The sequence below is a fragment of the Sphaerodactylus townsendi genome, linkage group LG04 (assembly GCF_021028975.2).
Source record: "Sphaerodactylus townsendi isolate TG3544 linkage group LG04, MPM_Stown_v2.3, whole genome shotgun sequence".
In the NCBI taxonomy this organism is placed as follows: Eukaryota; Metazoa; Chordata; class Lepidosauria; order Squamata; family Sphaerodactylidae; genus Sphaerodactylus; species Sphaerodactylus townsendi.
In genome coordinates, this window is record NC_059428.1 from 91,548,862 (window position 1) to 91,576,794 (window position 27,933).

Genomic DNA, 27,933 nt, shown 5'->3' on the forward strand with positions numbered 1-27,933 from the left:
GAGATTCCCAGCAAAAACCTGGGTCAACACTACCCTCTTGTGTTGAAAGTGTTATCTCAAAGTGCAATACTAAAAGCGCTCTTTGTAAGTGTAAGCCACACTGAATATACCTGATCAGGATTCTGACTAAACCCATCTGGTCTGCTCTTAATGACTCCAACAACATGGTGGGTGGAAGGTTTTGCAAGGAATTCAGAGTTGCTCCCAGTCTTAGAACGCCCTTGTCCAACATTCAGAGTTTTAAAATATAAACTTTAAAAAAGACCATACCTAGCAGATAACTCAGTTTTCATCATGATTTCCATACATCCATGCAGATTTTGCATCTCTCCAGTATGACCAATATGTTTAACTAATGCATATTAACAGCATTATTTCATACTCAGCACGAGAGACGAATGAATAACTACTGCATTTATTTTTTCAAAGGGACAGATGACTTTGCACCTATTCCAGTAATCTTTTGTACAACCAGATATCTCTTTTGTACAGAGCATGGTCCACCTGGAATGACTTCTAATATAGGCATTTTCCATTAGTCACTTAGAAAGAATGTTTCCAATACTCCCTCCAAATGTTTGGTGGCCACGATGAGTTTGTTTGGCTTATTTGCTGAAACAACACTGTATTGATTTATTGCTTCAATGCTTTATGGATCCATTTAATCAATACTTCATCGATCCACCAAAAAAACAACAACAAAAAACACCAGCTCCTCCACAAAATGACAAAAATGAGGAGGGGAGGTCATCTGGCAGGGCTGTTGCATCCCAAGTCAATTGGTTCTCCCCGTGGACTCTTAAGTTCTCCTCCGAACAGCTAGTTGTGGGGGACGCAAGTTGGTTCCACGTGCCAAAACAGAACATAAAGATTGTCACTGTGGTGTCTGACAGTTAACTACTTAATATGGTATATCCTTCATATGACTGAACGCTAATTTATATTACCTGGTGATATTTAGTCAGTAGTTCAAGAACCACACATGGACCTTTGGCATATCATCTGTCACTCTTCTGAGAATCGTTCCTCTTTATAGTACCAATCCCATATTTCAAGAAAGTGGGTGACTGCTTGTGGCTGGCAGGTGATTCTTATCTTGATTTTTTCGGTTGATAATTGTTGATAATAACGGCTCTCCACCAGCTGCGGACTGGTTATGACTACCACTAGTCAGCTAATGAAGTCCGCAGCATACCTCCTCCCTTCATCTTAAAACTATTAACAATCTGTGGATCTGGTCTCCAACACGCCATGGAACAACTTTCTAGCCCCTGTCTGCCCTTTTCCCTCTTAACATCTAATCTCCAGAAGAGTTCTAAAAAACTCAAACACTTACTATATATACAGTTGCATAAAGCTTCTAATAAAGTTTCTTTGGGACAGACGACATTATACACTTTTCCAAAAGATACGATTTTCCACTCAGTCCCTTACTGAGGGCTTCTATTTTTCTCGGAGGCTTTCAGTTCGTAGAATTGTTATTGGCTTTGCAGTTGCAACTTCGAGTCGCCGCGCTCTGCTTCTTTGCTTCTGGATTGGACCGGACTTGTACATATGGGGGTCTTTCAGCCTGGCAGCACTTCCAGCCTGGAGGAAGGAGCTTGCCGGGAGGGGATCTTCCCTCTGCTTAAAAGGTGCGTCTTTGCAACGTGGAATTGTGGCTTTTCCAAGTGCAATTGCTCCTGATCTCTAAACAAAAGCACTCTCGCCCCCTGCTCTGGCAGTCTTGCTACATAATGCTAAATTGCAATTATTTAATAAAGTATTTTTCTTTAGCGGGGTGGGGACAGGATAGGTAGGGCGCGTTTGTGTAAATCAGTTGAGTACTTTCGCTCTACTTACTTATCCCCTCCCCCTCAGAAATACCGTCTTTTGAATGGCTAAGCTGCTGTACAGGAAGTACAGAAAAACAAACATGGGGTAAGAAAACAAAGCTGCAATGTATCTTTTCCGAGCTGTCGTGATAGACAGTAATTATTGTTTTCTTTTTTTAAAAGGTTTATGTAAAACTATTAGTTGGTTTTCAGTAACAGAACTACCTGAGTTTGTCAGTTAAGGGAACTGTATGTATGTATGTATGTATGTATGTATGTATGTATGTAGATATGTTAACCCTTTCCAGCCCAAACTTAAAGAATGCAAAACACAGTGAAAAGTCACAGTGTCTGATCACCAGATCGTTTACTTCATTTCTCATGACAAAAATGTTGTGTGTTGAGGAAGGTTAATACCAATTTGTGTTGTGGTGTGTGTGTATGTGTTTGAAAAGATTTTTGACCATACCATAATGATAGTTTCCCCAGTTAGAAAGGCATATCTGCCAGGCAATCTTAAACTACTGTTCTCATTTTAATTTATAGAGTCTTCAGTTCTGTGAAGTAGGCTGAGGACCTTTAACAGGCAATTCTCAGAAATCTCATCAAACTAAAATTCTGAAGTTGTTTAGTGCATGTGTGTTTGTGGCAACTATGACACCTGTGGAGATTTAGGTTCAATTTCCTGTGTGTATGGGTGCGTGTTAAATGCCATTAAATTGCCTCCGACCCATGGTGACTCTATAAATTAATATCTGCCAACGTATCCTATAGTTAACAGCATTCTTCAGGTCATGCAAATTGAGCAGAGGCGAACCTAGGCAAACTGGAGCCCTGGGCAAAACCTGAGTTTGATGCCCCCCATAGTCAGCCGCCCTCCCCCAGCATGACCAAGCAATGATTGTTTACATCAGATCATTTCAAAGTCACCATCACATTATAGAACATCCCCCAACTCACAAATCTGAACACCGCAATGGGCCATGCCACACAGCAGAAATAATTTTTGGAAAACATTTTCAGAATGCTTTCAAAATGTTTTATTACTGCTATGAAAACATTTTATGGTGTTGTATCCAGTCCCCCCAATTGGGGGAAACAGCATCATTTTCAATGTTATTTAAACTGGGGACCCCAGATTCTCCCTTTTAGGTGGATTTAAACGGAGAATTTGGGCTCCCTAATTTAAACAAGTGATGCTGGAATCCACCCCCAAACAGCATCATTTTCAATGGTGTTTAAACTAGGGAGCCCAATTCTCCTTTTAAACCCACCTTAAAGGGAGAATCTGGGGACCCCAGTTTAAACAACATTGAAAGTGATGCTATTTTGGGGTGGATTCTCCCCCACCCTGAAACAGCATCCCTTTCAATGTTAAAACTGGGGACCTCAGATTCTCCCTTTAAATCCATGCCGAAGGGAGTGGATTTAAAAGGAGAATCTGGGGAAATTTGGGGGGTCCCTGCTGTCAGGGGTGCAATTGTTAAGCTAGCAGCACCAAACTTTCAGGGTATATTCGTGAGATGATACCACCCAGGTTTGGTGAAGTTTGGTTCAGGGGGTCCAAAGTTATGGACCCTCAAAGTTCAGGGGGTCCAAAGTTATGGACCCTCTCCTATTAGCTCCCATTGGAAACAGTGGGAGATGGGGCACTCCCTTTGGGAGTCCATAACTTTTGACTCCCTAAACCAAACCTCACCAAACCTGGGTGATATCATCAGGAGAGTTTCCAAAAAATCCCTGAAATTTTGGTGCTGCTAGCCTAAAATCTGCGCCCCCTGAAGGCCAAAAACGGAAAAAACACTGAAAATACAAAATCCTTCACAAAAGAACCTGCAATTTTGTCGCCTACCACAAGGTGGCGCCCTGGGCAGCTGCCCACTTTGCCCAATGGGAGGAACGCCTAACTGAGGACCATAGCTTCCTTTATACAGTCCATCTCATGTTGGGTCTTCCTCTTTCCTTCTACCTCTAACTTGTCCTAGCATTATTGTGCTTTCCAGTGACTTTTGTTGTTGCATAATACGACCAAAGTACAATAATGTAAGTTTAGTCATTTTAGTTTCCCAAAGAGTTCGCGCTAGATTTGATCTAGAACCCACTTATTTGTCTTTTTGGCAGTGCATGATATTTGTAAAACCTGTATCCTCCAACACCACATTTCAAAGGAATTAACTTTCTTCCTGCCGGCTTTGTTCCCTATCCAACGTTCATGTTCATTCGTAGTAATGAGGAATACTGTGGTATGAGTTACCTTGATCTTGGTTGCCAGCAACACACATCCTTACACTTACAAATCTTTTCTAGCTCATACATGGCTGCCCTTTCTAGTCAATATCCTTCTGACTTCTTGATTACAGTCTCCCTTTTGGTAGATGATGGAGCCGAGAAATAGAAAATCATGAGCAATTTCATTTTCTCAATTGCCAACCTTAAAGTTATGTGATTCCTCACTATACCTTACTTTTCATGTTCACCTGTAATCTTGCTTTGGCACTTTGGACCTTCAGCAGAGGTCATTTCAAGTCTTCAGTGTTTTCTGCCAGAAATGTAATGTCATTCACATATCTCAAATTGTTAATGCTCCTTCTACCAATTTTCACTTCACCTTCATCTAAATCTAATACAGTTATCCTTTTGATAAGTTCTGCATATAAATATCCCTGCCTGACACCTTTGCCAACTGGAAACTATTCTGTTCCTCCATATTCTGTCCTGACAGTAATCTCTTATTCAGAGTACAGATTGTGCATCAAAACAATCAAATGTTGTGGCACACCCATTTCTTTTAAACCCAACCATTGCTTTTCATGGTCCACACAGTCAAAAGCTTTTCTGTATCTATGAATTACAAGCTGATTTTCTTCTGAAATGTTCTCATATGCTCCAAGAACCAATGTAAGTTTGCAATGAGATTGCTAATGCCTCTTCCTTTTCTGAATCTTGCTTGAACATCTGGCATTTCTTGTTCCATATATGACAACAGTCAGTTCAAGATTTTGAGCACCACTTAATTTGTGTGAAAAATTAATGCCATGATCTCAAGATCAATCTTGGTTTGTTCCTTATTGCACTTTGCAAAGCCTTTTTGGTTGATGTTGCTTGAGATCTAGCATTTCCATTGGAGAACAAATATATATATACATCTGATGTTCACATGACTGAAATCTTGTAGTAAATATACTACAAAGCCTTGCATATCATAGGTCAGACAGATCTCTGATATAGAAATGCCCTTAAAATATCACTAAAGAGATGTGTGGTGAACCCGATGATGGGAAGTATAAGGACCCAACTTGTCTATAAAATATGAAGCAGTTCTGGAGGTGGAACTGCATGTAAGTTGTCGCCTGTGAACTAAAATCTTACTTCTGGATCTTTTCTCTGAAGTCAGCTTCAGAAAAGTAAAACATTGTTTTGTTATCTTTAATTTCAGGTTCAGTCTAGCTATTTGGTTGTCTTTTTGCATATTGCTTAATGCCTGTGGAATAAAGGCAGCTCTGGACTTTAAACCTAATATAGTTCTGATGTTGGCTGATGATCTTGGGATTGGAGATTTAGGCTGCTATGGAAACAATACTATCAGGTAAGGTGTTCTTAGATTATCAGTTGTCATATGAAACAGCTAGATGTTTTAGCAATTCCGGATTTAAATGAAGATAGGCCCTAAACTATTGCACTCATGAGGCCCCTCCCAGGACAGAATCAATACAGAAATCAGTGCTAGTGTTATCGCCTTAAGAAAGTATTATTCTGAAATGGAGTGCCAGGAAATTACTGAAGGGTTTTTTAGAGACTAGTGTGCTATGACAGCATGTGTAAAAAAAGGCCTATGAAAATGTCAAAAATATTATACACCTTGGCTAGAGATCTCCTATATTTTGAGTACCTAGGCTTCAGCCTGCCAAGCCTATAGGTAAATCCAGCACTGTGATTTAACAATATCATCCAAGTAATTTCCCAGACAGTTTTAGTCCATCACTAGACTACAAAGCAAAGTTGCTACCTGATGAAACCATGATGCACCATATAGCTCAGTGATGGCGAACCTTTTCAAGAGTGCCCAAATTGCAACCCAAAACCCACTTATTTATCGCAAAGTGCCAACACAGCAATTTAACCTGAATACTGAGGTTTTAGTTTAGAAAAAATGGTTGGCTCCAAGGCATGCGTTACTCAGGAGTAAGCTTGGTGGTAGTCTGAGACTTTGCTTTGAAGCAACCATGCAACTCTTCCAACGGGTGAATCACGATCCTAGGAGGGTTTACTCAGAAGCAAGTCCCATTGCCAGCAACCGAGCTTACTCCCAGGTAAAGGATCGCACTTTAGTTATTTGCATGAAAATCAGTGGGGTTTAACAGCGCTTAACAGGGTTGCCTACACTGCTTCCCCAAAACTAGGTCTTAGGTTCAATGCTAATAATCGAGCCCAGTGGCCCAGGCCATCCTGGATGTGGGGGGGGGGGGACTCTGTTTGCGCGTGCCCACAGAGAGGGCTCTGAGTGCCACCTCTGGCACCCGTGCCATAGGTTCGCCACCACTGATATAGCTCCTAGATTGATCCCAAAATTTATTGGGGAGTGAGCTATAGCTTAATGACAGATCACATGTTTTCCCAGGTTCAATCTCTGTCATCTAAGAGTTCTCAAGTAATGAGTTCCAGAACCCTTGTTTGCATAAGATCCTGGAAAGCTTCTGCCAATCACAGTCGATGGTACGAAGACAGGAGGACCAGTACTTTTACCCAGCACTGGACAGCTTTATATATTTACATATTCATTCTTTATCAACACTTTTATCCACCCTTCACATCAGTCTATGTCTGCTAATTTAAGAAACGTTTCCCAAATCCTGGGTTTCAGAACTAGTATTTACTAATTGAAATGTTTTGTATAATCAGTACTGAAAATTGCTGAAGCATTCTTTATAAGTTAGGCCATTTATGAAGATCTCCTTAGAAATCCTTACCACATATTGTGTTCTGACCCCCAAATATGACCTGGTCAGGTTCCCTGCCTACTGATTAATAATAATTAACGGATAGGGTTCCCATTTGCCTGCTTATGGTGAGAGATTACAAGCCAACAGTTGCTTGAGCCTGCTGATTCTCAGCTGGAAACTGGGGCCTTGTATACTTACAGAAAATTCTGACTATAGAATTCCTGATGTTTCCTAGAGCTCCCAGGAAGTGATAAGGACAGCTCTAGCATTTGCCAGTAAGATCTTCTGGCAATGACATTATATCCTCCTGACATTATACCCAAACACTGCCGTCCTCAAGCTCCATCCCCTAAATCTCCAGATATTTCTCAACCCAGAGCTGACAACCTTTCTTAGACCAGAGATGTCACCTTTGTATTTCAAATGTTCACACATCTTTTCTGTCCGTTAGAATGAACTGTGGGAGAGTTCTGTGTGTTCACCTGCAAGTAATCTCTGGATTGAAGAATAGATCAATAAATCATAAGAACATAAGAACGTAAGAACAAGCCAGCTGGATCAGACCAGAGTCCATCTAGTCCAGCTCTCTGCTACTCGCAGTGGCCCACCAGGTGCCTTTGGGAGTTCACATGTAGGATGTGAAAGCAATGGCCTTCTGCAACTGTTGCTCCCGAGCACCTGGACTGTTAAGGCATTTGCAATCTCAGATCAAAGAGGATCAAGATTGGTAGCCATAAATTGACTTCTCCTCCATAAATCTGTCCAAGCCCCTTTTAAAGCTATCCAGGTTAGTGGCCATCACCACCTCCTGTGGCAGCATATTCCAAACACCAATCACACGTTGCGTGAAGAAGTGTTTCCTTTTATTAGTTCTAATTCTTCCCCCCAGCATTTTCAATGGATGCCCCCTGGTTCTAGTATTGTGAGAAAGAGAGAAAAATTTCTCTCTGTCAACATTTTCTACCCCATGCATAATTTTATAGACTTCAATCATATCCCCCCTCAGACGTCTCCTCTCCAAACTAAAAATCCCTCTTTTAAATTCTGTTTGTATATAGACGTCTTGCAAGCATTAATAAGACCCTACTTACCAAATGTACATTTTCTTCTAGATCAATTTACACAAGATCTGTTTACACTTATAAGAGCTTCATATTATGTCAACAAATTATTGTGGGTAAAAATCAGATTATTTCTGCTTTTGTGGTATTTAAATGGAAATTTTCAGGTGCTGAGATTGAACTGCTCATGTAATGATATTAAGGTATCAATTTTTCATATTAGGACTCCTAATATTGACCGTCTGGCAAAGGAAGGAGTGAAACTTACACAACATATTGCTGCAGCATCCCTGTGTACCCCAAGCAGAGCAGCTTTCCTGACTGGCAGGTACCCCATCAGATCAGGTCAGACCTATTTTGAAGTGTATATATGAATAAAAATTTGAGTTTAAATGAGCAGCCAAACAAAATAATAAGTAGCCCCATCACTGTGTTCTTTGAAAACGTTTATATGAGTCTTTGCTTTACTAAGCACACTGTGACTTAATATCACAAAGCAGAACAAAATTGAAGGTCATGTGTACCTTAAAGGATGACAAAAATGTTTCTGGGTGTAAGATTTCATGAGTCAAAGCTCACTTCATCAGATACAAATAGGAATGATGATCTATCAGCCGTGATACCCAGGTTGAAGGTGTGAAGATTCTTAAAAGAAAGGCCAGTTGGAGTCAGAATGCAAGGTACAATACAAAACAGAATCAACTTGATTAGAGCTGGTAGCAGTGTTATGAGGCCGGGGGTGGGGGTGGCGTCTTTCTCTGTAAAAGAGGAGGTTCTCTTTGTAGAAAAATTAATGTACCCTTTTATAACTTTAGCTCTTGAAGTTGTTTTATGTTACATACCACATGGTGGTCTCTGGCAAGAAGATAGGAGGGTTTGGGAAGACATTGGCTGCCTCTGAGCAAATACAGAATGAAATTCTGGAATTTTACAGAACCCCCCCCCCCCCCCTTCTCTTTGGTCAAAAGGGAATTGTTTAGAAACTAATTCAAAATTTCTAAAATGAGGGGAATTTTATTTATTGTTTACACTATTTATAGTTAGTCTTCTTCACTGGGACTTGAGGTGGACTACACATAGTGAATTACATATGCATATCAGTACAATCAACCAAGTGGGACATGAGAAACAATGCATTGGGATTTCAGAAGTCTAGAACCACCAGAAAGGATTGAAGCATAGCACAAATATTAACATGACAAATTTAGTGGTGCAAAAGTTACACAATAGGATCCTACTTACAGAAACGTAAGATGGCAGTATAGGCCACAGTCCCTAATCATGTATCCAATGTTAACCATTTTGTTCAGTGCAACCCTGCTACCTGTGCCGAAAAGCCCTCTTGAATAATTCAGTTTTGCATAGTTTGCAGAAAGCTTGGAGAAGAAGAGGAGGAGTTTGGATTTATACTCTGCCTTTCTCTCCTGTAAGGAAACTCAAGGTGGCTTACAAGCTCCTTTCCTTTCCTCTCCCCACAACAGACACCTTGTGAGGTAGGTGGAGTTGAGAGAGTTCTGACCAAATGGTAAGTAGCCCAAGGTCACCCTGCAGGAATGCAGGAATGGGGAAACAAACCTAGTCAAATAAGGGAGAGATGGAAGGGATCCTCTTTGCTTTGTTCTGAGAACTTGTAATCTCTGTTTGTAGTTCATACACCTTCCTGGGGTCAGTCGTGATCTTCCTACCCTGGTGATAAGAATAGTCCAGCCATTTGACTGTTGCAAGTCTCTGTCCCCCATGGAACAATCTAGCAAGGTGTGAGATAGTAACCTTTGTGTTCTAATTTAGTCAGGGTCATTAGTATCTATAGCACCGAAGTAGTCCATGTTTGGGGCTCGATGGCTCATTCCCTTGCCCACTCCCACTTTTTTGTCAGCTATAAGTTTGCTGCTCAGGTTCCAACTCATAAACAGAATGCAGTCCCAATGGTTGACTTATTAGGGTGAATGCCAAGGTGGACATTTCTCCGTGAGTTTTGTGCTTTTCATTATCTTGAAATCCTGAACCATTTTTAAGGGCATGTTTAAAATAATACTAAAGCAATCATCCTACAGAACGGGGGAAAAAAAACTTTGTTTTTCATGAACACATATTCATAGTGAGGATCAGAAAATTTGCATGTTTTCTAAGGCATACTCTATAAACATAGTTAATCTCATTCATATCTCAGTGAATCAATGCGGTGAAGCATGCAAACGAGTCCCAAGTTCTGTAGAACAGAGGAGAAGACATCACAAGCAAGAATTTCTGTGCATCCATTCCTTATGTTAATTCATTGATTCTTTCTAACTGATATTAGTGAGGAAGTCCATGGTCAAATGCCAGCTCCATGGGAGCAATGGAAATGCGAACTCATTCAAGAAACCAGTGGCGTATAAACAGCGGGTACCACTGGAGGCTACTGCCCCTACTCTTTACAACCCCCACACCCTTACTTCATTCTCGGTGCCCCTGCCCAGGAACTAGAGCAGCAAGTGCCCCTTTTCTCATTCAGAATTTGAGAAATCCCTCTGGGTATACACAGCTTGCCATGCTGTATTGAAAGGAATATTAGCTGCTCTGGCTTCTTAGTGGCTAAAATGAGAAGTGGAGGTGACAGTGCCAAGGGGGCAGCAGAACCGCAAACTCCCCCCCCCCCCAATCTACCTTCTGTGTCTAATACCTCACAAATCATTGTCAAGCCAGCTAATCAAGAATTTTTTTAGATTTGGGACTGAACTGCCAAGGCTGAATAATATGGTAAGCTTTTAATTCAGAAAGATGAACATGGACCCATGAAAAATGCTCCCTGAGTTTTACTCTTGTTGATGCAGGCATGGCTTCCAGCAATTCATATCGAGCTCTGCAGTGGAACGCTGGCTCAGGAGGACTCCCCAACAATGAGACCACTTTTGCCCGGTTGTTGCAGCAGCAAGGTTACACCACAGGACTTATAGGTAGGTAGAAATATTTTGTCTTCCTCATGAGCATCCAACTGGGTTAATCTTCCCAGTCTATAAATTGGGATAATAGGTAGTATATAGGCTACATTTGTATAGATGTATGTGTTTCATGGAATCATAGAGTTGGAAGAGACCACAAGGGCCATCAAGTCCAACCCCCTGCCATGCAGTGATACACAACCAAAGCACTCCTGACAGTTGACCATCCAGCTTCTGTTTAAACACCCTCCAAAGAAGGAGAATCCACCACATTCTGAGGCTGTGTATTCCACTGTCAATAAGCCTTACTGTCAGGAAGTTATTCCTAATGTTTAGGTGGAATCTCTATTCCTGTAACTTGAATCCATTATGCCTTGCCCTAGTGTCTGGTGCAGCAAATTTGCACCCTCCTCATGACATCCCTTCAAATACTTAAACATGACTATCATGTCACCCCTTAACCTTCTCTTCCCCGACTAAACATACCCATCTCCCTAAGTCTGAACCCATTTCAACTTGTCAATATCCTGTTAATTCATCCATATTTTTTTAATTCTAATGCTTTGTCTAACCACATTTCTTTAGTAGGATTTTCTTTAACCTTCCAGAGCTTTGCAAAAATTATTCCCACTGTAGAAATTATATGAAAAAGAAAATGCCCATATTCATTAGACATTTTAATATTAAAGAAATTCAGCAAATAAAATTTTGGTTCCATTTTAAACTTAATTTCTATCATACTTTGAATTGTATCGTATATCATTCTCCAATAATTTTGAGCTTTCTTTCATTACCACCACATATGAAAAAAGGTGCTATTTGACTTCCCGCACTTCCAACATTTGTTGGCTATATTCTTATTTATATTTGCAAGTTTAACAGATTCAAATACCACCTAAAGATCATTTTGTACATATTCTCCTTCAAGTTGATATAGATAGTAAATTTCATTTCATTATGCTACACTCTTTTCCAACTTTCTATTGAAGCGACCTATATCCTGATAGTATATAGGCCTTTGATCTATTAAACCTCAATAAAATCAAGTAAAACCCTCCTAAGCAATCTATAAACCTTATAAATAAATAAAATTGTGACGTCAGTATTTTATTTATTGACAAAATGTTCATGTTGCCTTTCTTCCTATTCAGGGCAGTAAAACCAAAACATTGTAAAAGCATATCATAAAAACAATTTGTTTAAACAGAATGAAAATCAAATACATACCGCATAAAACAGTAATTAAAACATATACCAGCAAAGAGGAGTAATTTAAGGAATGCCAAACAAAACAAAAAAGTTTTTGCCTGCTGGCAGAAGACAGTGACAAAGGAGATAGGCAAGTATCCTTGGAGAAAGAGTGCCATAATTTTGGTGCCATGACCAAGAAGTCCCTTTCAGGTTGCCACCCACAATTGCAGAAAGCACAGTCTATCCAAAGGAGGGCCTTGGAAGATTACTTTAGCATTTGGTAGGTTTATATGGAAGTAGTTGGCCTTTCAGATATGGGCTGCTTCTCATATTTCTACTGCAGATAAAAGAAACTATCATTCCTGCATCCATACATATCTATGCTGTGTAAATGGATTAATAGGCCCTGCACAAACTGTTATACAGATCCGCGATATAGATTTGTGAAATATAAGATCCAACAGATAAGTACAGGTATGTATTATAGACATAGTCTAGTGTTGGATCTGATTATCTGTCAATGGAAGGTGCTGCTGGTCATCTATCTACCCTATTTTCTCTCCCCTCCCCCCCCCCCACACCCCAAGCATATAAACCCAGGAAAGTTAACTACTGGAAGTTATAGGGCCTATATGCAGATTGGGCAGATATAGTGGAGAAGGTAAATAAGGTGGAATTGCTCCTTTCTGCCGCTTCTGTGAATGGAATTTCACTGGTGCAAGAAAAAGGGAATGATTTTGCCCTTTCTGCCTCCACGCTGCAGCCTCACAACACATGTGATTGTTACTCCACATCAGTTCTGTGACCCTTGAGGAAATCAACAACCCTTGCATGATGTACCTTCCCAGTCCTCGTGTTGGACCCAACCCACTTTTCGCACCTGTTATCCAAAGTCTACAAAAATTTAAGTGAATTGTTTCATGCAGACCAACTGAATAATTCAGCTTTAGAACTGCTATTTAAAATTTACAGGGGAATAAGAGTATCTTCCTCACAGGCTCAGTATTAGTAACATTCTCTTTTCTGTTCTGATTTCCAGGGAAGTGGCATCAAGGTGTGAACTGTGACTATGGCAATGATTACTGTCACCATCCTTTAAATCATGGTTTTGATTATTTTTATGGTATGCCTTTCACACTCCTTAACAACTGTCAGGACAACAAGCCTCCCGAGCTGGATGCCGCCTTTCAAGCTAAGCTGTGGTTTTATACTCAGCTTATTGGCCTTGCAGTATTCAGTGTTCTCACAGGAAAAATCACTGGGTTGATCTCTGTTCCTTGGAAAGTGATCCTGTGCTTTTCTTTGTTTGGATTCCTGTTCTTTGCTTCCTGGTATTCCAGTTATGGCTTTGTGAAACACTGGAATTGCATCATGATGCGCAACTTCAGCATTACTGAACAGCCAATGAAACTGGAAAGAACCACTTCTATCATGCTACAGGAAGCACTGTCATTTATTCAGCAGTAAGTTTAATCTGTTTTCTGAAACCAAAGCTGTAAAAGCTCTGGAATTTACCTGAAATGTTCATTCTTTCTTTCTTTTCAGGAATAAGCAAGGGCCATTCCTCCTCTTTGTTTCTTTTTTGCATGTCCACACGCCTCTGTTTACAACAAAAAGATTTCTTGGGAAGAGCAAGCATGGTTTATATGGAGACAATGTCGAAGAAATGGACTGGGTGGTGGGTAAGTGGGCTTTCTTGACCAATACTTCTTTTTGGTGAGGGAGAAAACAAGGCTGTTTCAATACCGCTCTTTTTCTTACCTGTCATCCCCTGCAGGAACAGCCACTGACTAGAATACTGTTACTATACCAGAGGTGTAGTATAGTCTTTGTCTTGTACATTGACCTGTTTTTTTACTAAGAGAATAGTCAATTACTGAAAATAAAAAGATATACCCATATCTATACCTATATTTCCTGAGATCTTTGGAGAAAATGAGGGCTATCAGAACCAAACTATACCTTACTTTCCCCCACTTGTTTTCATATGTTCCCACAGCCACATAGCTACTGTGGAAAAATGCTTTTTAAAAAGAGAGCCCAAAAAGGATCAGAATGGTGTGGCAGAGGGAGGGAGCGCTCCTGTCTCCCCTTGCCCAGCCGTTTTCTCTTTTGAAAACCGCACAGGGGAGGTGGATTTTTTTTGTTTGTTTCATGTGGAGTATCTGTTCACATGAAGCAGCAAAATCATTGAAATGGCTCCCCCAATATAGTTTTCTTGTGAGAAAATGTCTTGGAAGAGGCTGGATCCCTTACTCTCCCCCCACCCATTATGCTATTCTGAATCCATTTTGGCTGTTCTCTCTCTTTTTTATTATAGGAAATAGTTCGCTTAGCTGTTGAGGAAATGTAAAGGCTCTGGAATGTACCTGAAATGTTCATTCATTACATCATATTTATTCATATGAATACCATTTGTGTTGTCTTCCTAATGGCTCTTATTCTTTTTTTAATGGGTAGGTCAGATTCTAGATGCAATTGACAAACAAGGCCTGAAAAATAGTACATTTACTTACTTTGCATCAGACCATGGAGGGCATCTGGAAGCTCAAGACGGAACAATCCAGCTCGGTGGCTGGAATGGAATATACAAAGGTAAGTAATTCATTAATCAAATCCCTTTGTCTACCTCCAATTTTCAAGTTCTTTTCCAAAGGAGAATGAGAGCAATTTCACATGAGCAGATAACCTTTATATTCCAGAACATGTAAAAATCCTGCATATTTTATGACACCCAACATATGCATGTCACAGGAAACTCTCTAGGATATGGAGTACCTCACAGAAATACCTACTGTACTCTATAATGTTTTAACACTAGCAATAAACCTAAGGAACTTTTTTTTGCTTTTAGAATGTATGAAGGTTGTCGCACTATAATTATAAAAACATGCACAAGCAGAGAGTTTAGAATTAAACCAACTTAAATTCCATTCATTTTACATATTTTGGTTTAACTGTGGTACAAATTAGCGGTAATAATATTAAGTCTGAAAGAAACTAAAAAACTTGTTTTGTTTTTCAAGAAATCTGGGCTTTGGTTGTTTTTCTTTGGCTCAGGAAAAAAAACCCTGTCTGGTTGGATAAAGCCAATAGTGACTCGACATGTACAGATATGAGTACTCCCCCAAACTGCACTGCATCTTATTTTTTTAAATAATATTATTTGTATTTGATAGATGGCAAAAGGTATGAAAGAATCCTTTAGATTTATGAGTTTGTGAGGTCTGTGCCTCCTCTCCCTCATATTACCACTAGATTCTCATGAGCTTATTGTAACTTGTTGTCATATTACTCAGATTCAGAAAATCCAGGGGGTTCATAGATCATGACAGAGGATGGGGCCAGACTGACTAAGCAGAGCCCTCTTAATTGTCTTGGAATGGGGCAGGAAAATCAGCAGATGGTGGTAGAATGGACTTTCTCCTCTTGTTAAAAGGTGGGAACTCATAGACTCACCTCCAGCCAGAGACACCAGGCTTCCAGATGGTCTCAGAGCATTAGCCCCCAAAATGTAGTGATTTGTTGCATGACTCAACTAGACCTAGCTCTCTGCTACTGTTCAATAGTAGCCACTTTATGAAAGCCAGTGTGGTGCAGTGGTTAGAGCATATGAGCAGGGTCTGTGAGAGCCAGGTTCCAGTACCCATTTTGCTGTGGGTGGTTAAGGACTAGTCAGAAACTTTCAGTTTAACCTACCTTACAGATTACTGTGTGAATAAAGAAGAGGAGAGGAGACTAATGTAAACTGCTTTGGTCCCCATTGTGGAGAAAGATTGCAGTTTTCCAAGGCAGAGGCTATTGGGGCAGGCGGGGGAGAAAACATTAGACAGTGAGGCAGATAAAATGTAGGTTGGCTATTTGGTGGAAAGGAGATAGGGCTGCCAACTTGACGTTAAGAAATTCCTGGAGATTTGAGGGGTGGAACTTGGGAAGGGGGGATTTGAGGAGGGGAGGGACCTCAGAAGGGTATAGTGCTATAGATTCCCTCCTCCAAAGCAACCATTTTCAGGTGTTGCCAACCTCCAGGTGAAGTCTGGAGATCACCTGAAATTACAACGAATCTGCAGGTGACACAGATCAGTTCCCCTAAGGGGAACCAATTTGCTGTGGTTGGAAGATCCATTGTGATTCCAGGAGAGCCACTGCTACCACTGCTGCTGTGAGTGTGGGACAAAGCAGGTGGGCAACTGGGAGGGTGATAGGGGAGCAGAAAAAGAGTGATGGGGCAGAAAGAGAAAAAGTGACAGGCATGGAGAAGAGTATAAGAAAAGGGGTGGCAGGAGGGAGAAAAAGAGAGCGACTGAGATAAGTAGGAGGAGAGGGAAGGAAGCAAAGAAACAGGATAGCTGCTTCCACAGATTTCTTGTGTTTCCCCATTTATTTCATTCTACCCTTTCAAACTGGTTCAGTCAAGTGTCCTGGAGGAGTTCATGTGACAGATATTTAAAAAATTATCAGAGAGGCCACCATCCCCCGCCCCACATCAGAGACTTCTAAAATACTTTTAGATCTCTTAGCATAGTCTGTCTGTTAGCTACATATCTAAGGAGAATTTTCCAGTTTATTATTTTCATTTGTGGTATGGAGAAAAAAATCTTATTTCTTAGCAATTCACAATTGCAGGAGGAACCACAAGTCAGTTTAGTGATCTTGTCGTTCAACGAAAAGGGCAGAAGAATCAAAGCCCAAGGAGGATATATTCTGAGACTGCTATTAATAGCGCGCTCAATCTACCTTCCGATTAGTTTAAAAAACACCTTGATGCATCGTATCCATCAAAATAGTATAAGAAATGTGCAATCTGAGTGGGATTCATTAATACGGGCTGTGAGAGGCAAGAAAACTAGGAAATTCTGGTGGATTGTTGCTAAAAGATCAGGCTCCCATATACATCCATATTGTTGAGCCACAAGTGTGGATTGAATGCTTTAGTCGATTTTTCCAGAATGCACCCATGCGCATTACGCCTCTTGGAACTTGTTGGTTGACTAGTTATTCACCTTGGCCTCCAGTATCAGAGGCTGAGATAAAAATATAGATTGATTATTTGAAGCCCTATAAGTCTCCAGGCCCTGAACAGGTTCTTCCAGAATTCTGTAAAGAGTTCGCAGGCTGGTGGTACTTGCCAAACGCTTTACTGAGGTGAATAATATGAGCATAATGCCTGGTACATGGATCAATGCTACCATTATTCCAATTTTCAAGAAGGGTGATCCAGGTTTGCCCTCTAATTATAGGCTAATTAGCCTGCTATCAGTTTCAGGGAAATTATATGCAAGGTACTTGCTTAATAGGTTGCTTAAATGGATCAAGCATAATAGGATTCTGGGGAGCAAACAAATTGGATTCAGGAAAGGGTAATTTACGTTAAATCATTGCATGCTTCTGGACCTGATACTTTCAGAATATATCAGGAGAGGCTGTTCTAAACTTTATATTGCCTTTCTTGACCTGAAGGGGGCATTCGAGTCAATGGATAGGAATTGGTTGTGGCAGAAACTTGAGAGCTTGGGCATAGATAAAAGATCACTAACCTTAATAAGACTGTTACATCATGATACTACCTGCCAAGTCAAGTGTACCTCTGTAGGAGAGCTCACTTCCAAAATTACCATAACCAATGGCGTAAAACAAGGCTGTGTGCTGGCCCCAACATTATTTATTTCTAAATGATTTGGCTCCGAAATTAAAAGCAATAAATTTGCACTGCCCAGTTATGGGCAACACCTTAATTCCCATCCTGCTTTATGCAGATGATGCGATATTGCTTTCTGGATCAAGAGTAGGGTTTAATCGTCTCCTGGAGAAATGCAGTCCTTTGTAGTCGACCCACGTGGTCAGCGTAAGAACGAGACGAGACGCGGAGATAACATCTGGTGGAGATCGCCAGCAGCGGGAGCCCGGAGGTCCGTGTTCCTAGCGAGTCTCCCGCGTGCTGGTTCCTGGCACCTTTTATTGTTATTCTATCGGGGGCGTGTAGGAGGGAGGACCGGGGGGAGTTCCGGGAGAGCGGGAGGCGGGAGGTCGGGAGATCATCATGTGATGCATGATCTCACCTGGCTACGTGCGGAGAGGAGCGTAAGCGTCTGAGCCTAATCCTCACCTGGGGGCAAGACCATTGTCCCTGCGCCCGGTGACTGAGCCAGTCAGTCTCATGACCCGTGACTCATGGGGATGAGGAGTGGGGGTGCGGTGCGACCAGAAGGTCAGAGGGTCCGTTGGCCCCAACGTTTCTACCACGGTGCTGCTGGGTCAGCAGTGCATTACTACATCTCCTCCTTTTTTACATTTTAGAAGGGGACCAAATGCTAAGGGGTGATTTAAAGGGACGCTTGTCTCCGCCTGGTCAAGCTGACCGAAAGCTGCTTGTATAACATTAGAACTTGGTTGTGCGAAATTCGAAATTTACATAGGTTACAGGCAATACTAGACATACATTGAACGTAAACAAGATCCGGATAATGAGGCATACAATTAAACCAATGCAGAGCTGTACAATAGCACTCAACCATCCTCCCCGCAGCCAGCTCCAGAGGGTTGACCACCAATGGGGCAAAACATCATACTTCAGGATTAGATACAACTTCCTGCAATTCGCGACTTTCATATGAATCAATTGGGAATTCATCAGAGAGATTAAAGCAACACATATTACGCATATTTTCACAACCTTTGGTGATGCAACAACAATAAGTAATCAATAATGCACGCATTATTATCCAAGGTCGCTTTGACGGTTCCTGCTGCTCGAGGCCAGGGCATCCAGAACGTGGGGGGTAGAGTTGATAGACTTCAGAAGGGCACAGGCCAGAACGGCCGATAGTCTTAGTGTTACATGAAACAAGTCCGGGACTTGGCCAAGGGGAGTCGCAGGAAACATACTCCGCTTGGCTAGAGCCGCTATGGCCGTCTCAAAGGGGGGGTCGAGGGGAGGGGCAGAGCGGCATCGTGCTTGGGCTCCCCGGTGAAGCCTGATGCAAAACAATGGTGAGACGGGCAGTAGAGAGTCCCGCAGGCAGATAGGCGGAAATGCAACAACAGCAAATAATGATAACTTCTAAAAATTAAGGCATGCAGTAACTTCCAATAATCAGTCGGGTCATAGTATCAACAATTCCCTTGGAGGTCGGCTCCAATGGGTATAAAGGGCAAGGCATCAGACATTACGCTATAACAATATATACAAGACATGCATGTTTGTAGATAGGCTTACATCATATAAATGAAAACAATAAACATAGCTAAACAGTACATAGGCTAGATGTAAGGGAAGGAAGGCAACCCGTATTGCATAATTGTCCAATGCATGGCTCTTTGCTGACTACCAAAGCTACAGAGCGATGGCGCGAGTCCATGGGTTTCTCAAGAGCTTAGGGAGAGCTACTGGATAGTCTTTAGCATTGCAGGTTCAGTGACTCTCACGAAGCAAGGTTGTGAGAGAAGGCGGTTCCAACAATTATCTGCCGGGCTGAAAACAGCCGGAGAGTTCCAAGGGTTAATCTATCAGGAATGTTCCTGGCTGCAATTCCAAGTTTCAGCCAGGGGCTGCAGAGAGGGAGAGAGAATGGCGGCTGTAGATGAGGAGCAGCTGACACACAGCGCCAACCTTTGAGCCATAAGTTGGCCCAGGCTGCCACTTCTGGGGGGGGGCAGCCAGGGCTGCGACCTCCGTGGAAGAATGGGTGTACTGGTTCCAGAGAGGTCCCTCCCATCTTGGCCCAGGCTGGGGTGATCGGCTCTCTAACAGGGCTACGGGTCGGATCCTCCAGGGAGGCCCCGCCTCCATCTCCTGGATGGGCTGGTCTCGCATGGCGAAGCTGGACTCCTGTATAGAAGAGAAAACAAGCTTAATTTTCCCAGGGTTTTGGCGTGCTGGCTGAGTTAGTTCTTATAGATGACAATGGAAAGCCCGAGCCCTCCCGGAGTGGGGCGGGCAATTTTGATAGAGAATAGAGAAGAGTACTTTGGATATGGTCTGCTGGATGAGACCTTGATTGGGTCAGTAGGGGAACTACTCCCTCTTTCGCTTGTTTTGGCCAAGCTTTTCTTAGGGTGCAGTTGGCCCATTCGACAATCCATCACTTGCAACACGCAAGGCGCATACAAGGCAGTTTAATTGTCCGGCTTAGGAGAAGGGAGAGGTCACAACCAGGTCGGCAACTTAAACAATTCACAATTATAGTCATATCGTAATATAGCATTCATAGGAAAGATTTAGAGAAAGATGCAAAGAAAACAGTTCCTGGGCTTGAGGTTTGATCACACGAGCAATTTGAGAGGGGTTTGCAAGAAAGCCTTTGTCAGATCCCAGATCTAGAGGTGGGTGCTGCCAGCCCATGAGAGAGAAGGAGGGTGCAGAAAAGAAGGCGGGGGGGGAAGGGTTTGGAAGTCAAGCTCTACCTTCCTCCTCCTGTAAGGAGACTTTGGCCGGGTTTGAGCTCGCCTCCTACCCTCGGAAAAGGTTCTCAAGGAGAGGTTTGAAGAAGAAGTTTGAAGGTTTAAGCTAAGATGGAGGCTGCTTGAAGCAGGTCCCATCGGGTATCCTAGGGAGCACGACGAAGCTGTGTCCCGCTTAAGGCGGATGCTGTAATGGGCTTAAGCCTTTCAAGGCATTGGCACACATAATCAGAAGGAGAAAACTTTAATTGAAGCACAAGAGCATAGCTTAGAAGCAATGGAAAATCCCTCTTATGAGGGGAAAACTTTAGGGGTCTCTTGAAAGGGGCAAGACATACAGAACATACATAGGCATACAGAGCACATATAAAGTAACGAGGAGGATTGGCGACTCTGATTTTGAGATCTTGCTCTCTGAGGTAAAATGGACGATTTTGCTGCCACTGGGAGCTTTGAGCTTAGGGCTTTGCACAGGCTCAGAGGCTATGAGATCTGGTTTGAACCTTACAGCTGGAGAGGGCCAAGGGGCTTCTTCTTCACGAGGGACTTTTGGCTTAAGGCCATTGTGCAGCATCTTCCCTTTCCATGCCTCATTGTCCTGTAGATTGGCTATGGGGCATTCTGAGGAGGGTTCAAACGGCAGTCCTCTCTCCGGCCAGCATTTCTGCTGCAATTCAGTGACTGTGGACTCTGCAGAGATTTTGAAATGCGGCTACCCCTGGGGCACTCGGTGGAGGCATGGTGACTTTGGAAGTAGAAGGGTTAGCAGAGCAGGAAGTATAGACGGGGGGGGGAGCAAGCTGGCAAGACCAGCCCAATGGTCTCCGTGGGATGGGATCACTATACTGAGCTGGGGCAGCTGGCGATCTCATGGGGAGCCTGGGAAGGGTTTGAGGTGCTGGATCTTGGTTCCGGCTGGGAGATGCCCGGCTGGCCTCCCCAGCTGGGCATTGGGAGCCTCGTCTTAGACTTTCCTGGGGTCTTCGCCTCTCTGGAGAGACCTCCGCTCAGGCTGTAGGCCCTCCACTGGCAGTTCTGCAATTCCTCCCGGAAATGTCCTGGCTTGCCGCAATTGAGACACTCGCCTCGGGCTGTCTCATGGCAGCCGGAGAGGCGCTGCTAGAAGGCTGGCTTGATGGGCTTAAAGACCCATCCTGGCAAGCTTTGAGCATGTCGGCCAGCTCGGGTTCCTTCCTAGGCCTGGTGTGATCGCTGGCGCACTCAGCGGAGGCGCTCTCCTGGCAAGGCGCTTTGAGTTCGCCCTGGCCTCCTCGCTGTCAACCTGCCTCTTGAGGGCCTCCTGGAGCCTGTTCACAAACTCTGCAGGCTGGGCCTTGGAGGCTTCTGCCGGGTGCTAGAAAAACTTTGGGATGGCTGTCCGTATTGGGACTTCTTCAAAACGCCTTTGTAGGCGATTCAGAGGCTTAACCGTAAGCGGGGTGGGCCACCGGCAGGGCTTAATTTGTGCATTGGGGCTAGCGAAAAGCTTCAGAGCTATAAAGCTGCTGTGGTGTAGGCGCCGCCAGAGGCGCTGCCCTGCTAAAGCATTGCTGGCGAACTCGCCTCCCAGATCACAAATTGTGCAGGGCTCAGGAGCATGTGGAAGGTGGTCTTCCAGTCGCCCGAACCATTAAGTGATTCCTCGCACTGCTCTAGCATGCCTCTCAATGAGGGGCTAGTGATTCCCACGCCTCGCGACGCTTGGCGGAGCTCAGTGAGGATGTTATAGCTTAAAGGGCGGATCGACAACCTCGGCTAATGACGCACCCTCCCTCGGTATTCTGTGAAATGGACGGGCACAATGCAAGAATATCGGCATCGCCTTTCCGCCAGGGTTTCTTCTGCAGATCGTGGCTAATACGCTCTGGGCGAGAGTTTGAAAACCCGCCATTACGGGCGCTGACGGAGGTGCAGTGGCCGGAAAATGAAGGCTAGCGATAGAGGGGCTGAGCCGCTGGGAGAGTTTGAAATGGGCTGGCGAGCAAGGGGCAGAAGGAGGACAGGCCCAATTTAGTGGATAGAGAAAATTCGGGTTGAAATTGAAGGTGAAAGATCGAAAAGGAGGGCGCCTACAGCAAGGGTTTATAGGTCTGCAGGCTGATGGCTTACATAACATTGCTCCATCGCCAGTAGCAGCGACATCGGGCGCCGCTGAGGCTCCAGCTAAGAGTGCGCTCGGCGTTTTCCCAGTCCCAGATTCAATGTCCCCGCCGCTGCGTAACATGGACACTGAGCTTCAATCTCCTCAACCAATTTATGCGAGCTCCTTCTTTACGGGGACCCTGCCGCATTTCGCTAACGCTTCAGTTCGTCAACGCAGTTGTCATAAGCCCTGTTTTGCAAGCCCCCATACTCACCGTGTTCCGCCGGACGAGAGAGTGTCCTAGACGCTGCGAGCCCTGGATGCGCCGATCCAGAGGACAGGCGACACTGAAACGGTGGTCCCTGGATGCTCTCGATCCAGCGGACTTCGTATCGCCGCCCTTCCCAGGCTTAATGTGAGCAGGGTGGAGGTTCGAGATTCCGGCGTTTTCGCACCAGCTTGTAGTCGCACTCCACGCGGGTCAGCTTAAGAACGACGAGACGCCGAGTATAACATCTGGTGGAGATCGCCAGCAGCGGAGCCCGAGGTCCGGTGGTTCTAGCGAAGCGTCTCCCGCTGGTTCCTGGCACCTTTATTGTTATTCTATCGGGCGCAGGAGGGAGGACCGGGGAGTTCCGGAGAGCTGGAGGCGGAGGTCGGGAGATCATCATCATGTGATGCATGATCTCACCTGGCTACGCATGGAGAGGAGCCGTGAAGCTGCCTGAGCCTAATCCTCACCTGTGGGCAAGACCATTGTCCCTACCGTGACTGAGCCAGATACAGTTCATGACCCAAGTGACTCCATGGGGGATGAGGGAGGTAAAAGGTGCGCATTCAGAAGGTCAGAGGTCCGCTACGTCCCAACGTTCTACCACGGTGCTGCTGGGTCAGCAGTGCATTACTACAGTCCTTATTGCACAGACAATCTGTTAACCCTCAATACTACAAAAACCAAAATTGTGGTAGTTTCAAATAAGTTTGAATCTCATCGATGGATTTTACAAGAAACTGCTATTGAATAAGTGAAATTGTTTAAATATTTGGGGATTTATTTTCAGTCTAATGCCAAATGGGTTTGCCATAGAAACACTGCAGTCAAGGGCTGTTCTACTACTATTGCAGTAGTGAGTCAGTTTTTCTACTCCAAAGGGCAAAAGTATATTCCTGCAGCTTTAAAGGTTTGTCAAGCCAAAGTAGTACAACATCTTCAGTATGGGGTGCCATTATGGATCAGCTCATGGAGTAATACAGTAGAGAGGGTTCAATCATCATTCCTCTATAAAATTTTTGGGGTACCTCACTGCGTACCATATGTGGTTTTGTGCTTGGAGGCTGGTTTACACCTCTTAATAACTAGGGCATGGCTACTTACCTTTAAGCTCTGGGTAACTTTATGTTTTCGCACTGAGTCCAGTAGCCTACTCTATAGTGCCTTACCAGATCTCCAAGTTTCTGAATGCAGGAGGACAATTATTGGCACTCTTGGTTTATCACTGGAGGCCCTTCTTATGCTTGAGTTTCAAGAAATAGTAAAATAAATTAAAACAATACTCTTTGTTTAAGAGCAACAACTCTTATTGAGCCAAGCAAGAAAAACGTGCTTCCCCCTTATACTTTGGCATCATTCTGGTGGTGGGCAAGATGGCTATGTATCTGCTTCAGCTACCTGATCCTAAGCATCGATGGGCCCTCACCTGGGCCAGATGTAACATGTTTTCCCCGGCATTTCTACAGGGCCGGTTTGGCAATTCTCCTATATTGGATAGAGTGTGTCCATATTGTCCAACACTTATCGAAACACTTGAGCATATTTTCCTCAGTTGCTCAAAATGCAAGCTTTTAGGGATGCTTTATTGCTAGGGACCGTATGTAACTGTTCTCCAAAAGTGAGTATTGTTAAACTACTGAATAGTAATGATCCTATTGTGCTAGGGAAAGCAGCCCAGTTTCTATTGCAGGTCCTGACGGCAAGAGGTGTCTAACCTATTTTGTCTTGATTTGTTTGTGTTTCCCTGCTGTGACTTTTGTGGTATTCGTGCTTAATAAAGATTCTGTTGATGATGATGATGATGATGATGATGATGATGATGAGTAATCTTGTCTGTTTCTGACAAGGATCACAGGTGTTTTCTGTTTCTAATCCAGGGGGCAAAGGTATGGGAGGCTGGGAAGGTGGAGTCCGTGTGCCAGGCATATTAAGATGGCCTGGGATGCTCCCTGCCAATTCTGTTGTTGATGAACCAACTAGTCTGATGGATATTTACCCAACAGTGGCTTACCTGGCCGGAGGAGCTCTGCCACAGGACAGGTATAGAACCTAGATTCTTATTTGAACCACCAATTTGGATTTATATCCCCCCTTTCTCTCCTGCAGGGGTCAAAGGGGTTTACAATCTCCTTGCCCTTCCCCCCTCACAACAAACATCCTGTGAGGTAGGTGGGGCTGAGAGAGCTCCGAGAAGCTGTGACTAGCCCAAGGTCACCCATCTGGAATGTGTGGGAGTGTACAGGCTAATCTGAATTCCCCAGGTAAGCCTCCACAGCTCAAGCGGCAGAGCTGGGAATCAAACCCGGTTCCTCCAGATTAGATACACGAGCTCTTAACCTCCTACGCTAGAAGGGTTCCCAGGAGATCTCGCAGCTATGACATGTAATGGTTTTATGACTTGAGCATTTATGGTAGTTTCAGAGACTCCAGAGAACCGTACAAAAGTAGATGTAGTGATGGGAGATAAAAGACTGGCACTTGTCAGAGTCTGACAAAGAAAAATAACTGGCTATGCAGACCCAGACTTGATTAAATTGGGATTGCAGAGTAGGTGGAACACTAGGTGGAAGGAGTTTGACCTTTCCCTTGACATGGTTTTCCCATTAAAAATTAAACCTTCTTTCCACACCACTGTTATTCCACTTGGAAAAAGAAATAGAAAGGGCAAAGAGAGGGTTCCTTTGTGGATTGGAGATGGTGTCAATTGATGAAACTGCTTGGGAAATATGTGGGGTTTAAAAAAAAACCCTTCCATTCCCATTTTGTAGCCACAATCTGAATCATTATCCCCTTCCACTGCAGCTCCCATTTAAAAATTGCTGGGAGGGACATTCGTAGATTTCCACATTTCTCCTTTATGGGCAAAATAGTTTGTAGACTGCAGTCTTTCTGAAACAAAACCCTTTTCTATTTAATGACTTCTTTCTCACTTCAGAATCATTGATGGAAGGGATCTCTTGCCTTTATTACAACACAGCGTCAGGCACTCAGACCATGAGTTCATGTTTCATTACTGCGGATCGTACTTGCATGCAGTGCGGTGGCATCAAAAAGACAGTAAGTAAGAGGAATTGGCATATTGATGGGAATTGTTCTGTATTTGAAAAGCTATTAACATATTTCAATTACTCAAAATTATTTTGGTTTGTCAGTCTGATACAAAAGCAACAGATGCTTTCCATAAGTTTAACGAGCATTGTAATATGTACCTAAAATCCACAAGAAGAACATGATGGACAAGTAGCAACCTGTGAACAGGTTACTTAATGTGGATACTCAGGTAGGGAGTGATTTGCCTATAGGGGGAGCTGTACTTTACCTGTTGTCCAGAATTTGTTGAATGCTTCTCTTGCTTTCCCCTTCCTTTTTTAGCATTTCTTTTCTGCCTACAAACCAGATATAATTTGAAGGTCTTTCTGCTCTTGGACGGCTAACAATTAGTGTTTGCTTATGTTGCAATCATGTTGTAATGAACTTTGCCTTCCTTTACATAAACTCTTTCAAGCAGAGGGGAAGACACCTTACTACCTTCTCTCAAGAGATACAGGCTAGAGAGTAGGGTAGAGAGCCTGCTAGAACTCAAGGCTGCTGGTGCTGCTTTTGGTCTGTGTTCATAAAACATGAACTCTTTCAGATGATAGACAGCCCTTCACTGTTTACCAGCTCTTATTGCTTATCTTGTCATATGGATAAAGATAAGCTGCATGTTGAAAAATAGATTTGAAAGAATTCGGGAACAGGAGCAGGGCTCTGTATAGTTAGACGTTAGGTCAACATCGTGGAAAAAAATCACTTTTTCTTTTTGGCCTGTTTTAAGGCCCTTTCACTTTTTGACATATGTAGTAAATTCTTTTAACACCTTATATGACCATAAACCCACTTCTTGTTTTCATGCAAACTCTGTGGTGGTTTAGGAGTGCTCCTGATAAGCCCCTTCCTTAGAAAGCCCCATTCAGATGATTATCACAAAATTAATCTTCTTTCTTGGAATGAAATTTTCATCACCTTGGCTATTGCCAAATATATTTGAGCTTCACTTAAAATTTGAACCATTATCATTAATTCAGTATTAGGATAACCAAGAAGTAAACTTGTTTAATTTATGTTATTTTAAAATGTGTACATTTTTTCCCTTTAAATTCGGGTATGATATTCTGTTCCTTTGCATTTAAACTTTTTATTCTCATTATCTAAAAGCCAGTGTGTTATATAGACTGTTTAGAATTGGTGTCTGTAGAGAGACTGTAAATTTTTATATTTTATAGGGGAAAAACATGTTAATTACTTACTATAGAAAGCAGATGTATTTAATATGCTGGCTACTTCATTTGACAAAATGAGATCAAAGGACGAATGGGGATAAGAAATGTGAGAATAATATATTATTGCCAAGAGCATTTAAAAAGCTGGTGGGGGTTGGCAAGGAATACAATTAAAATTCTTGAAAGTCGACAGTTCTTCTGGAAATGTTGCTGGATCCCATCACTTTTTACTGTACCAGTCTTTTCTCTCCACCAGGTGGTGCTTTGTGGAAGGCCCATTATGTGACACCAATATTCTCCTCAGAAACTTCTGGGGCCTGTTATGGAAGAGGAATTTGTCCATGTTTTGGAGAAGGCGTAACCCATCATGATCCACCTTTGCTGTTTGACCTCTCTCAAGACCCATCTGAGGCTATGCCACTGTCACCAGACACTGCACCACTGTTCCATGCTGTTCTCAAGAGAATAGACGAAGCTGTTGAGGAGCATCAGAAAACACTCACTCCTGTCCCACAGCAACTGTCTATTCACAATGTGATGTGGAAACCATGGCTGCAGCCATGCTGTGGAACATTTCCATTTTGTTGGTGTGACAAAGAAGATGGCATTCTAAACACCCATTGAGTTGGCTAGTGAACAAATTACAAATTGGCAAGAATAATTCTGTATTTTCTGATTATCATACACCTCCTACCCGAGTCTTCCCCGGGCTCCATTTTCTCTAGCTACGCCCCTGCATCTACGACTGATATCTTCAGAGGTATGTTACTGTAAAATGTGTTTCTCTCCATGGCACAGAAACTTACCATGACATGCCTTTAAAGATGCCAGTCATAGATATGGGCGAAATCTTAGGAGCAAAAACAACCAGACCCCAGCCACACAGCCCACAAAATGCACATCAGCCAATAGATTCTGGCTGTGAAAGCTTTTGACAATGCAATTTTAAATGAGCATCACTTTTGGAGACTTGTATTCATATTTATGTGG

General features: G+C 43.1%; 1 protein-coding gene across 5 annotated transcripts; it reads left to right on the plus strand.

Moving 5' to 3' along the window:
* The first annotated feature begins 1,501 nt into the window (after positions 1-1,501).
* Positions 1,502-27,766, plus strand: LOC125430445 (arylsulfatase D-like). 5 transcript variants are annotated; one of them, XM_048492335.1, is made up of 10 exons: positions 1,502-1,634; positions 5,251-5,400; positions 8,039-8,160; positions 10,629-10,751; positions 12,967-13,390; positions 13,473-13,609; positions 14,388-14,522; positions 24,559-24,721; positions 25,617-25,738; positions 27,200-27,766. In XM_048492335.1, exons 1-10 carry the CDS (start codon positions 1,555-1,557, stop codon positions 27,565-27,567), a joined length of 1,824 nt encoding a protein of 607 aa, XP_048348292.1. In that variant the 5' UTR covers positions 1,502-1,554; the 3' UTR covers positions 27,568-27,766. The 5 variants fall into 5 exon arrangements, with proteins under 5 accessions (XP_048348292.1, XP_048348293.1, XP_048348294.1 ...); XM_048492336.1 differs by having other exon boundaries at positions 13,545-13,609; XM_048492337.1 differs by lacking the exon at positions 1,502-1,634 and adding an exon at positions 1,901-1,920.
* The last annotated feature ends 167 nt before the right edge of the window (positions 27,767-27,933 follow it).

What these genes read in the sequence shown, in the direction of transcription:
- LOC125430445 (XM_048492335.1), top strand. Translation starts at nt 1,555, where the DNA reads ATGGGGGTCTTTCAGCCTGGCAGCACTTCCAGCCTGGAGGAAGGAGCT. An exon ending in TATGGAAACAATACTATCAG is followed by an intron (nt 5,401 to 8,038) that starts GTAAGGTGTTCT and finishes TTTTCATATTAG; the next exon opens with GACTCCTAATATTGACCGTC. An exon ending in CTGGAATGGAATATACAAAG is followed by an intron (nt 14,523 to 24,558) that starts GTAAGTAATTCA and finishes TTTCTAATCCAG; the next exon opens with GGGGCAAAGGTATGGGAGGC.